At 39.4% G+C, this 13,370-nt stretch overlaps 1 protein-coding gene across 5 annotated transcripts in view; it reads left to right on the top strand.

The window, feature by feature from the left end:
• nectin1b (nectin cell adhesion molecule 1b) overlaps positions 1-12,006 on the top strand; it is a 142,194-nt gene extending 130,188 nt beyond the window's left edge. The window contains exons 10-12 of one of the 5 annotated variants that reach the window (XM_028961231.1): positions 1,549-1,658; positions 7,956-8,003; positions 9,186-9,373. In XM_028961231.1, the coding sequence (XP_028817064.1) occupies positions 1,549-1,658; positions 7,956-8,003; positions 9,186-9,234 (207 nt within the window). In that variant the 3' untranslated portion in view covers positions 9,235-9,373. Of the gene's footprint in view, positions 1-1,548; positions 1,732-7,955; positions 8,004-9,185 lie in introns of all 5 variants that reach the window. The other 4 variants (XM_028961232.1, XM_028961234.1, XM_028961230.1 and 1 more) reach the window with 4 other exon arrangements.
• The last annotated feature ends 1,364 nt before the right edge of the window (positions 12,007-13,370 follow it).

Genomic DNA, 13,370 nt, shown 5'->3' with positions numbered 1-13,370 from the left:
AGATTAGCAGAGTGGGTGAAAAGTCCCCCAAAAACATCAAATCTGGATTTTCTGGGTCTTTTTCCCCAGGCACCTATTACGACAGTCAAACGGAACATCCATTTTCCACTGATGCTAAAACTGTCGCCGAATTCGCTTGGGCTTTTTTTTTTCTGCTCGCCTTTCCTGAAACTAATGAATGGGCTTTGCTGGGCTTAGGGCCGACTCTCCCTGGGGGGAGCGGTCAGCACTCAGAGACCAGTGTGGCCATAATTAGCTCTGCAATGGCTGCCATTGTGCCTTACTGGAGAGTGCTTCTGTCATGAAAAGGGCATGAAAACTTGTTTCTGGAAGGGGAGGAGCTAAAGCTGTCTGTGGCACAGTCAAACGAGCTCATATTTCACATGTTTTTAAGCGACTGCATAGATTTGGTTCCAGATTTCCCTTTGTCAACATTCCTCCCCTCCTGCCCCGTACTCCCTCACGTCTCTGGAAAAAGACTGCACAAAGGGCAGCACATCACAACCACTCTCACAACCATTCAGTGACCATTCACATCTCATTTTTTTCATTTGTCATTTTCTTTATGGGAGTAAGACCTATCCAGCAACACAGTGACAGTTAGGAGTGAGCAGTCTGAAGTGGCTTTAATGCTTGAAGTTCTCTAACACCACTGATGCAAGTCACTTTTGATGAAGCAAATTACCTCATCTCTTCCATTACACTGGCTGGGGAGGGGTTTGCGGCTTTTAATTCTGGGATCTGGCTCAATTTATTTTCTCTTGTGGAGTTTTCTCTATTTTCTGACTTCTTTGGTTGCTACATTCATCCATGAAACAAAATTGTCTTGTAATGCATAATGCCACCAGTAGCAATGTGCAGCTAAACTGGGGTTGTGACATTTTAGCCAATTTGTTTATTATTATTTGTGCTCTTTTTAATTGCAAATTTCTTTATGGTGGCATATATTAGGTCTGGGTTAATTTCACTTGTCACCAGAATGACCTTCAGCAAACATATAAGACAAAATTGGAAATATTGGCTCATATAACAAATTTTCAGTTTATATGACCAACATATGTTGTTCTCTATAGATTTTATATCTTGCTTTTCTCTCTTTTGTCTTGATAAATGATTTGTCTATTGACTATTGTTTTTTTCCTTTATCTTATTTTATGTCAAGTATCAGTGGATTTTGCCTTTTGTCTTTCCCTGGAATGTCTTTTAAATGCATTTTTAAAATCTAGGTAATGTCCTTTTTCCTTAACTTCTCACATCCTTCATGACATTATTGCATCATATTATTCCTAACATGTCTCTCACTTAACAACCAAACATCATCCTACCTTCCCATCTCTGTCCATGAATTCTCTTGAGTCTGGAGCCAACACCTCCATGCTCTTTCTGTCCTCTATATCTCAGTGTTTCTGTTTCAAACACACAAATGCACACACAAAAAGACAGCTTTTCATCTCTTTCTGACAATCTCACACTCTGCACACACTCTGTCCTTTCCTCTTTCTTTTCGCCACACTCCTCACACACACCTCTCGCCTCTCTTATCTCCAGAACTCTGGTCACAAGGACTGCGATGTCCAGTATGCGGAGCTGGATACTGCAGCTTTGGCCTCCTCTCCCAGCCCACGAAGCTCTGCTCACGCTGGCGGGGACCTTGTCGAGTATGCAACCATCCAGCCTAGCTCACACTAGCGCATGCCATTGTAGGCCTTTCCCCCAGACTCTGGCCTCAAGGTACACATACTGATGCACTCCCATCTCTCCCTGCTTTCTCTTTCTTTCCTTTATTCCTTTTTTTTTTTACTTACGGCCTCTTTTTGGGTTTGAGTCCCTCACTCTCTCACAAAGCACTGAACTCCTCCCGTGTCCTCGATGCCTCATCATCGTCACTGTTGTTTATTCCCTTTCTAACCCCCTGCTTCCTTGTCCACTTTTAATTTTTTTTTGTTTTGCAAAACAACCCTCCAAAATGTTGGCTAAAGGTTCAGACAGTGACAGAGAGCAATGGTAGCACAATTTTACTACCTCAATCGGACCCCTTCAGGTATTTTATTCAACATCTTAACTGCCACCTGTGGTCTAACCTTTGGGCTAATTACAGTGGAACTCGCCATGATACCCCTCCCCACCTTCTGCCTCTCCCCCAACACTCCAAAAAAAAAAATCTATGCATGTCTTGGAAGGTCTATCAGAGAACTCTCTCTCTCTCAAGCAGGCGAGTGCTCCAGACCAGACTGGATTTCCATCGCAGGGTTCGGTTAGAGTCTGTTGCATGGCGGGTCTCTGCATGGCTGAGCTCAATGCATGCCCGGTGATTGTGCTGATTGTGTTTAAAATTAGTGCAGCGCGGGTGGGAGGAAGGGGTGCCGCTCGTAATGGGCTTGCAATTTCAAAGGATCCAACGGTTAACGAGAACGGTTTCTAATTGTTGTGATATCATTGGCTTGTTAGCTGCATAATTTCAACAGAGCCATGTTGTGCTGTAAATGTGTAAAGTGGAGGCATTCTATTTTTCTGCCGGGCATATGCGCATAGTTAAATTGATAGGAATAGCTGCAATTAGCTTTTGAAAAAAACAACCATAATCATATTACTTTAACAAAACTAAACCAAAAAAGCTTACATTTTTGTTTTGAAATGTTCTTCACTTTATTGTTTGATTCGTGTTTTTTTCATTCCATTGTTTCATGCATCCCAGTGAAGATATAAAATACCATGTGTATATTGTCATTTAAACATATGATAATGAATGGATAGCAGTTGGTTATGTCACTTCAGTCCATCTTTTATGAGAATTCCGTTACTGGTTGTCAGCCCTTTTGTAGATCAGACGGGAGCTGTGAGCTGGTTTTGGGCCCAGTGGGTTACACGAGCACCCAAGAGCTTCTAGCAACTATCTCAAAGGATGTCAGTGCAGCGGCTGCTGTAGTCACTCTTTTAAAGATAATAGCTTTATTATCCTCCCCAACACTTCCAAAAAAAAAAAAAAAAATCTCACAACTTGAGTCTCAGCCTGTTCCATCTCTTGCTCCCTTTCCCTCTGTTAAAATGTGTGTTCTCCATGTTGTCCTTCACTTCTTCAAAGCACTGAATGACTTGACATGCGTGACCGTTGCAATAGGACTGTTCCTATGTTGAACACTTGTCACTGCTCGTCATTAACTCGTGTGAATGTTTTCCTGTATTCAGTTTGTCAAAAATGCCCCTGTCATAGTCTCCATGAGATTCACTGGACAGACAGACAGACAGACAGACATAGATAGGAGAAAAAAATTATATTGAAAAATACAAAAGATGCATGTGCTGAAACCTTTGACTGGTATGTATGTTTAAGTAGCTAGCCAACTGAATTTGCACAAAACAACGTGACAAATTTACACAGGGGATTGGCAGATTTGTCCTCAGCTGAGAAGAACCATGGGTCCATAAGATGCTGTAGTCCTCCAGACTCCTGGGTGTCCGTGTCCTTCTTGTCCAGATCAGCTTAGCACATCCTTGAGTGACTGCAGATAAGGGCATCTGACGTTTGTGGTGTCTGCAACACACACACACACACACACACACACATCGTGTCATGTGTTTGTAGACCAGTGGCTCTTCAGTAGCATAAACTAATCATTAGATGAATTATTCATGACATTCGTGTTTGGCTGTTTGGTGCCTGTTTCTTCTAAAGAGGTGTCCCGTTCATATCACACACCTTCCAGCGTCATGGACCACCTGACTGTTCCATTCAGATCAGCCATCTCCTTTGCCACCTTTATCTTATTTTTCAAATCATATTTTGCCTGAAATAGAGTTTGAAATGTGTTTTTCAATGATGTTTTTATTAATGCTTAATACAGTCTAATTACATTTGTGATTATGCTCAGAATGGACCTGAGTCCCTTGAATGGATAAAGACTCACCCAGCTTTATTGTCCTAGTAATTTCCACAGTCCTGCTTTATGAATAGGATACATCGACAGCTTTTGCATATTCGTTGCTGTATGGAAGCGTCTTTCCTGTGTTTGAGTCTAACTGTGTTTCAGTCCATAAGGCAGCAAGGTGGTTTATGAAAGTGCAAGTGATCATTTAGTCACTTCTCACACAAAGAAACAGACTAAAATCCATCCATGAACTGGACACCAGCGTGTCTGTTAGAGTACTGAGGTATCAGTTAAATCAGCACACCATTGTCAGTATCTCACAGTTTAACACCACCTTGAATGCGTTATTGCAAATACAGCACAGTGTAAAAGATTCATAAAAGGTCTTAAAAGAAATAAGCAATCAGTCAAATTGGCAGGTTGGAAATACCTGTTGGGTTATGCACAATATTCTGACCGAGTCCACTTTGCCTATGGTCTCATAGTAACTTAGCAGAAAGCCTAGATTAGCCTAATTATTTCTTTGATTTTATTAACTAAAGATCTGAGAATAGGGATTTTCTTGGCAAGTGACCATGGAATAAGTGGGACAATCTATGAAAAAGTGAGCATTATAGGATTTAAATTCACTCTCCTTTATTCCTTTTTTTGTTTGATTATCTTTTCCTTTACCTATGTATGCATGATTAAAAATTACAGCTTATGTCTTTAATGTGTAATGTGTTATTGTTTTCTTTAAATTTTGATCACTGTTATAATTCTTATTAACATATGATAACTTTATCAGCTAATAATTTATTATAATATATCATATGTTTACAAGCACATGGTTGGTAAAGCTTGCCATTGTCTTTACGATGCAACATCAGTGCAATAATTCATTAATGTCATCAGATGACTTTCACTGCCTTTTAATGTAATTTCCCAGTTTTTCAGCATGATCCGTTCTCACGTCATCTACCTCCACTGTCACATCCCAGCCCACTCTCACTAACATCATCCCATCGCCGGCCTGAATGCTACCATTATCCACATTTACATCTAAAGTAACCTTTAGAGGGTTTTGCCTTGCTGCACATGCTTATCCATGGCCCTTAATCTGTCCTTGTCCAAATCCTTCAGTTTCATGCACCACCTCTCTCCATATGTGCCCCTGTGTGTGTGTGTGTGTGTGTGTGTGTGTGTGTGTGTGTGACTGTACGGGCACATCATCGCATCAATTTTGGATGCATGCTTTTATTATTTTATTTTTTATTACAGTCAGTGATAATGCGCTGACCCTCTCCAGGCAGGTTTACATGGCTGTCGCTGCTACCGCCTCTTTATCTGCACTAGGTCACCCTGTTTCCGGCATCCACACCATCTCCAAATAGAACAGGACCAAACAGGGTGCTCATCTCACTGTGTAGGTGAAAGGGTCTCGTTTTTCACACGTGGGAGGACTGAGCCAAGACGTTTTAGCTGACGAAGCGCTTCATGGCACTTCCCTGCAATCATATAGTCCCTGAAAGGAAGTTCCGCATGTGTGCATCCAGAGTGGATTTTCTTTCATTGCAGACATAGATTGTCGATTTATCTTTAAAATGATTAAATCCCTGATACATAATCAGATTCAGAAGGTTAGAAGCTTGTAGGTCTGTGCCCTGGCAGTGTTCTACGTTATATCACACGTGCCGAGAAAGCAAATCAACTTAGCCCTGATTAAGCATTTAAAGACCATAATGAAATGAGGTGCTAACGGTTCATTAGTCATGAGTGATTGCTATGGTGCATTTTTGGTGAGTAGAAAAGAACACCCATATGTCCGAATATGTTTGAATCCTGCAGTAGACTCCAAATAATTTTTATTATCGCAGTAAAATTATTTCAAGTATAGAGTACTTCCTGCAGCAAGATGAATAAATCACACAGCCTGGTAATCACATTACCCTGGTTGTTTAAAATGGCTGTGTTACTTTGTGCTATTGTCCTAGAACATAGCACAAGGTCTGCATTCCAAAACTGAAACAAGACCCTTGAACAGCTTCCCGTGTCATTTTTGTACCAATTTAATACGTACCACTGCAATTAGAATATGGTTAGTTCAGAGGTGGGCCAATCTCTTGATAGACACCTCTCAGTACAGCATCTCCAACATGGCAGTGCCATTATCAGCACTCCTGCCGTGACTTCCACCCCCACCGTGAAGACATTGACTTTTATGGCATTTAACAGATGTTTAATGCCTTATCCAGAGCAACCTGGAGACATTCAGTGTTGCTCAGTGACACTGTGGTAGTAAGTGGGGTTTTAACCTGTAATGCTGTAATGTTGTACCCTTCTGGTTCACAAGCAAGTGTGTAAAACACTAGGCTACTACCACCCATGTTTGGAAAGCTATGCAAACTAGTCGGGAAGAGGTCCAGGTAGGTCATAAACCCGATGGTTTCCCTGACAATAACTACCTTTAACTTTATAAAATCAACCTGTATGCTATTAGTAAGTCGTTGCAAGCATAAAGCCATTATCAGCCATGTCTCATAATGGTTCTGATGGAGTGGTTTTCAGGGTCACGTCTGAGCCCCCATCTTGCTATGTAGCTCCTCTCTGGTCTGATTTGTCTCCCGATGTCACTGCTCTCAGTCAGAGTTAATGCCACCCAGAACTGATCCACTTCAGGACTGATTCACAGCCGCCTCAATGTGCTGTGAGGATGAATGAATGAATGAATATATAAATATGTGTGTGTGTGAGTGTGTGTGTATATATACACACCTTTAGCGGAGGCCTGCAGTCCCCACTCTTAACTTTAAATATTGGAAGTAATTACTGTGCAAATTTGGATATCTCGGAGCTCACGGGTACAATGTGGGAATCATTACATTGTCAGGGAGATTTTGGTGGGTGAGGGTGTGGAGGTTGCCTATTTGGGTCATATTCCCCAAAGCTGGAACCTCAGTCCACTCTTTCCTTCCTCATAGTTTGAGGTGTTGCAGAAAGACTTAGCTCGGTGGGCCCGGCGATTTCCATTTAGATTAGTCCCTCAGTCCAGTGCCAGGGCAGGGCATCGCTCTTTCTCCCTCTGTGGCTTTGATGCCGCCCGTACAGAGGGAATTGTCAGAGGGCCAGATCACCTCCACCTCTGGCCATCTCATTACATTCTGCAATTTAAGAAAATAAGTCCGTTATCGGGTGCAGCAGCTGTTTGTGCACGCCTTGTCCGGATTCGCCGAGCCACTCGGCAGCACTGCGGCCATCAGAGCTGCGGTGAAGAAGTTCGTTTTTTTCTTTTTCGTCCCGCAGGGGTGATTCTCCCCATATTCTGTTATTGAGAACATCAGACTTGCTAATGCGAGAAATGCTACAGTATCTTTCGGTCCCTTTCAATCCTTTTGATTTCCCCAAGGACGGCTTTATTGTTAGTCTGTAAAGAATAAATGGCAAGAAATTTTATTTTGCTGCCCCAGTGGTCTGTTTAACTTCTTTCTTAATGTCTGAGTGATACTCAAACAAGAAAAAACATTTAATCCATCTCAGATCTTGAACTTTGATTATAATTCATAGATAGTCAGTCTGAAAATCTCTGTGTTATCAGTAATTAATAATTATCCATAAATGCCACTGTAAAAGTGCAGAAGATGATTATTTTGAGACACAGCTAATATGATGTGATTTCTTCCAAATGTCCCAAATACTTCATCAGACATCAATCACTTTACATTGGCAAAGCTCGTTCAGGAAAGATTAATTTTCCTAATTTGCAGAACTGAAACAAATGAACCTTTAAGTAGACCTCCGTTTGAGCTTCAAATATTAGGACGCTGAACCTGGGGAAGGACATGTTCTAAGAGGTTCAATGGCAAAACTATATCAAATATAATGAAAACAGCATTGTCTGAGGCACGTTTGGATGAGAGTGGGATTTATTCTCTACAAACGCTTGCATTTGCATTTGCACTTCCCTTAACCAGCACCTTATCCCCATGTGTCAAACCTGAAGCCCCGACCCCATGACTTGTGTGACATGATGGTATGCGGTTGACATGTGGGGACGCAGAGCAGTGTTTATTTGATGTGTGTTGCTCCTCCCACATACTGCACTGCCCTCAGGGTGGGACTCCTCGTAATCGTAGATGTAAAAATGCTTGGGAGCTCTGCGTAAGTTTAATTTTCATATCCATATTTCATTTCCCTTCACAATGAATTTGTGTTTATCTTTTTTTTCATATTTATTAATAACATTGCTCATTAAGCATCTCCTCTCTTGTCTTATTGTTGTCTCATCTCCTTTTATCCTTGTTGCTCAGTAAATAAACTCTTAATTATTCAGAATAATCAGTACAGATTGCTAATAAAACAACAATTGGTGTAAACAAATAGCAGAGACAATAAAAATTATTTTGTGACTTGCTAATGCTGTGGCCCATAAGTGGCCCAGTAACTGTGCTCATTTGGACTTGGATCAGGATGCAGTGACCAAGGGAAGCCTTTTTCTGTACAGATTGTGTTTGTGTCTCAAAGTCACTGTGTGCTGATAATGCAAATATGCAAATAAATTGTCTTTTAAAATTGTCTTTTGATAGCTCCATCACTGAATATGCTCAAGGCTGAATTAAACTTCAATTCAAAAATAATATTTTTTTAACCTGTTATTGGAACATTGGTTAGTGAAATATTTGTAATAAACTTAAAGCACTACCATTCCAAAATGTAGGGTCATTTAAAAATGTTCTTAATTTCTGATTAAAAAAAATTATAATTTGATTAATTGATTTATCATCAAATTTGTCAAACCTCTAGCCCAGGCATTGTTCAGGGTGTAAATGACTCTGGTAGATGAAAATTACATCTGCAAAATCAGCAAGAACTAGTCTTCAGTTCCAATGGAATCTTGTGTTTGTTACTCCGAGTTTGTCACTTTAAAAGCTTCATTTGTTATTAGAACCCCCTTTGTAAAGATCCCAGATGCACTGATTAAAGAAAAATTGCATTTTAGATTAGCTGAATGTCTGATGTATCAGCAAATGAGTCTATGACTTTATCTTTATTTCTGACTTTGACAATGATTGTCTTATTCATTTTGTATTATCTTTAATGCAGAATTATTTAATGTTTTTTAAAAGACCCTAATCTTTTGACTGGTAGTGTATATTTTACACAGTAGTTAATTAGCAGAGCTAATTACATAATTTTTTTAAATCAACTTTTCTTTCATTTTGTTGATATAATTCAATGACGACTTAGGTGAAATGTTCTGGTGCTGCTATATTAGCCCCATGTAGAATTTGTGGATGTGCTTTCTTGCTTTTTTTTTTTGCTCTCATGTTCTTCTCTCTGCAGAACTCTGGGAACCGTTTCGAAGAGCTATCAACCCCGGCTGAATATGTGAGCTACCATCGTGCCGGCAACCAAGAACACTGTGTCGAGTCAACGGCGCCTCCGTCAGCCTACCCTCCCGTTACCTTCCTCCCCCAGAACCCCTACACTCAGCACCCAACCAACCAGCCAATGTACACCTTCAACCCCCATCCTCAAGCGCCACGCCCCCCTTTTACCTTCCCCAAGGAGCAGTCTGTGTAGAGAGCCGAGACCCTCCCTCCTCCCCAAGCCTGTGTGGCACCCACAACAGCGCTGACCAACCTCCAACGGGAAAATCTAAACCGTGAGATTGATTATGACAACGACAATGACAATCATGATGATGATGATGATATGATGATGATGATGATGATGATGATGATGATGATGACAAAACTGTGTCAGTAGTTTGTGAACCTGAAACCTTACATGTTGTGCACTGCATGTCCCACAGAAGCTGTGGTTAGGGACCTCCCGTCTCGCCGTGAAGACCACGGCCACTAAACCCCGCCCTGCTCCACCTCATTACTCCCCAAACCACGGTATTGGCCTTTGGTTTTCATCTTTGCATTTGCAGTCATTTTTTCATTTGCCAACTCCTCACCTCTGTACAGTACATAATTGACGTGTCACTTTTTTATTCCGTCCCACGGTGGTAGTGATTGTTTTTTCTTCTGTTCGTCTTTTTGTATGTTTTGCATCTCCTCTGATTTTTTTTGAGGGTTCTACTTGCTTGCTTCTTAATGTACATACATACGTGTGATTGGGTGTGTGCTAGTGATAATATTTTCGTTTGTCACAAGATCGGTATAAATGACATGGCCACCCACTTCCATCTGCAGTGAAAATATCTAAAGCTGACGGCCACCTCCCTCATTGCTTATCACACAAAGACAGATCAATTTAGTGGCAAATGTTTTTTTTTTATGTTGTAAAAAAAATAGTAAAATTAGGGTTGCTCGTCATTCCTGAATGATGAAAACAGAAGATATTTCAGCAGTCAAGTTAAAGAAAAGTGACCTACTGTAACCATCACAATTCATCTAGCACTAAATAATACTAAACATTAACTTTGTCAAAGACTCATTTAGCTCATTTGTGATGAAAGGAGTTACTACCCTCTTCATTACCAGACACTTGCACAATAAATAAAACTTTAAAGGTTTAAATAAACTATGACAATCATATAGAAGGGCTGTCCTCGGAAAAACAAAAAAATTGTTAAACAGTCACTCAGCTTTATTTTTCCAAGGACAACCTTTAGATCTTTTGCGTATTTAAGTATTTTTTTTAATAACTTTAAGACTACAGTATATTGCTACAAAGTTACAAAACACAATTAAAGGCTGAATAGAACATATGTTCATGTATTTTTTTAAAAGCGAGAACACCAACAATCATCCTCAGTGTCATAAACCTCACACGATGTGAAACAGTAAGTTCACAAACTACCTACAGCCACAACCCAACCTGTGCCATGGTCTCCACCTGGAAATCGCAACACACTACTGCGCCATGTCAAATATATAAATAAATAAATAAATAAAAACTTGTGTTTGTGCTCAGTGTGAACAAAATGTAAGATTTATTATAGAAGTGTTCCAGTTGAAGGTTGTAAAGTTTACAGTGGTTATTGGAGTAGGTTACGTTTGTGAGGCTATTTACTCTGCACTGTCTGTTGTCTTTCATTGTTTAATTTTCTTTAGGTTCACTGCTGGTTTTATGGGTTAAGCTGCTGACGAAAGTGTTAGTAACCTGCCAATGATGTTTGGAACACCATACATATTACTATTATTATTATTAAAATTGAAAAGATATGCTATAATTTGTCAGTAAAATCCACATGAGACTTTCTGAAATAATTTATTAAATACATATTAGATCTCATTAACAATTCATTTAAATGCGCACTGGATATCTGCTGTATGTGTGTGTGTGTGTGTGTGTGCACTAGTGCTTTTATTTTTATTATTTTGTATAATTTTTAAATATGTTAAATGTTTTTTTTTTGTTTTGGTAAAATATATTTCAACCTTTATCGGCCACAGGTTTATTAAGTGTATGTTATAAGACTGGTTGTAATATGTGCGTCACACCCCACTAAAATGTAGAAAATAAATGCTTTACAGATGTCTGCTTGGGGCTCTACAAAAACTTCTGCCATTATGTGTTCCCAACCTGTCAAATGAAAACTTTTCAATCAGAACAACCAGAATACCTTCAGCTCCATCAACCCAGTGCAGATAGTCCTGTTTTTCTTTTCACAATAAATTATTTTCTTGTATGGATTATTGCTGCCATGGATTTGTTTACATTTTTACCCACTTTTTTTTTTGTACATGTCAATGGTAGCATTTCTGGTTACATTTCGTGGAAGAAAAGAAAATATCATTGTAGACTAACAAGCTCTTAGTCTCTGTGTTTACCACTGCTAGGGTTCTTGACCTTCTGTAAGACATTTTGACTTCTGGTCTTTTTTTACATGGGGATGTTTGGTGTAAATATTAACATAATGTTCCAGATGTGTGAAAATGAACTCATGCAGTTTAACATTAAAAAGTCACAAACTCCTAAAAGCACAGAGTTTTTATTACCCAAGGCCGACTGTTATGCACATTTTTAAACACAAGGTTTGATGAGTAACTAAAAAGATTTAAATTCCCTTTATATACATTGGAAGGAGGTTTCAATATAGTAAGACTTTAGATTCTTCTTTAACAATTTAACACTCACATACATCATTTTGTGTCTTTATCATTCTGTTTGGTTTAGTTAATTTAATTGAACTGCATAAACAGCATTAATACAATAGATACGGAAGACTCATCTGTGGTGCCGATTCTTGTTGAGGTGTTTAGGGGGCTTGTTTTCCAGAACCCACTTCTTGGGAAAGGCTCCTGGAGTAGACCCAAATGTTCTTTTTTGGAAACACTAGAAGCATGTAATCCTAAAGCATTTTGTGTCACCTTCAGACACACTGAAGGTGACATCTCCAGAATTTCATTTCTTGTGGGATGTACCCAGCATGCAGTAGGTCACGGCCTACCAAAACTAGAAAACCAGAGACAAGTGTCATGGGCTTCGATGCCCATGTTGTCTGAACTGGTTATGCTAAGAAGGTTTTGTCTACTAGATGGAGCGGTGTTACTGCACAACAGTCAGGGTGAAATGGGTCACCTCCAAAGTCACATGAGTGTCAGTACTAAACCATGGAGCATGTTTTCAAACCATGTTTTCTTTCACATCACGTAGATAACTCTTGTGTCAATGTCTGAAAATAAATCAGAACCAGAAAACTTTATTAATCCCGAAGGAAATTGCTTAATGTGTCATCTTTATGTGTCATTTTAACTTTTCTGCCTTCTGTTGATCTTTATCTTCTGCTCAGGAACATTTTAAGCAAACTTTACAAAACACGTTTATTAGCATTTACAATCAATCATCAGTCCAATGTTTTCTTTTTTTTTACAAAAAGTTCAATACTTTTAAAAGAACAATCGAAATTTTTAATTTACACATTTCAGTTTTGTGATGATTTACAGGGTGTATCTCCTGAAGCTGATTTAATAGCTTTGAAGAAAGTGCCCTGCCGTCATTATAGTTTTATGGTTCACAGGACATTCATTTTCTTTTCAAATGAATGTCAGGGTAATTTTCTGTCTGCCGCCAACTTCCCATTAATCCCATCACAATGTTGCTTTATCTCATGTGTCCACAAACGTACCAGAGATGTTGCTTCACTGTTTCTGATGAATCCCCTTCAAAATGAAATTGATTCTTTTCTCTAATGCACAGGGAGTCAACACTCAATTCTTGATGCTAATTTATATTCTGACATCTGCTTTAGCTGCCTTTTGGTTTTGTAGTGTCCCTAGTTGTGCATTGATGACTCAAAATGCACAAGAAGTATAAGCAAATTAAAAATGAAAAGCCATTTAAACGCTGCATTTTTTAATGCAGTGACCCAGTGTCATGAGCCTGTTAATGTCGCAGCACAGGGTCAAATTCATTCGGTTAAATTTTTTTCAAGGAAATGGGGGAAATTAATTCCTCCATCATCATCTATAAGGAGCTCAGAAGGTAGGAATTCAAGCAATGAATGAATGGAGTTCATGACTGAGGGTAGGAAGACCAAAGACCACACCTCATCGTCACAAACTAATTTCT

The sequence above is a fragment of the Denticeps clupeoides genome, chromosome 19 (assembly GCF_900700375.1).
Source record: "Denticeps clupeoides chromosome 19, fDenClu1.1, whole genome shotgun sequence".
NCBI lineage: Eukaryota > Metazoa > Chordata > Actinopteri > Clupeiformes > Denticipitidae > Denticeps > Denticeps clupeoides.
The sequence above is the reverse complement of the archived record's forward strand: the minus strand, read 5'-3'. Positions and strand labels throughout refer to the sequence as shown.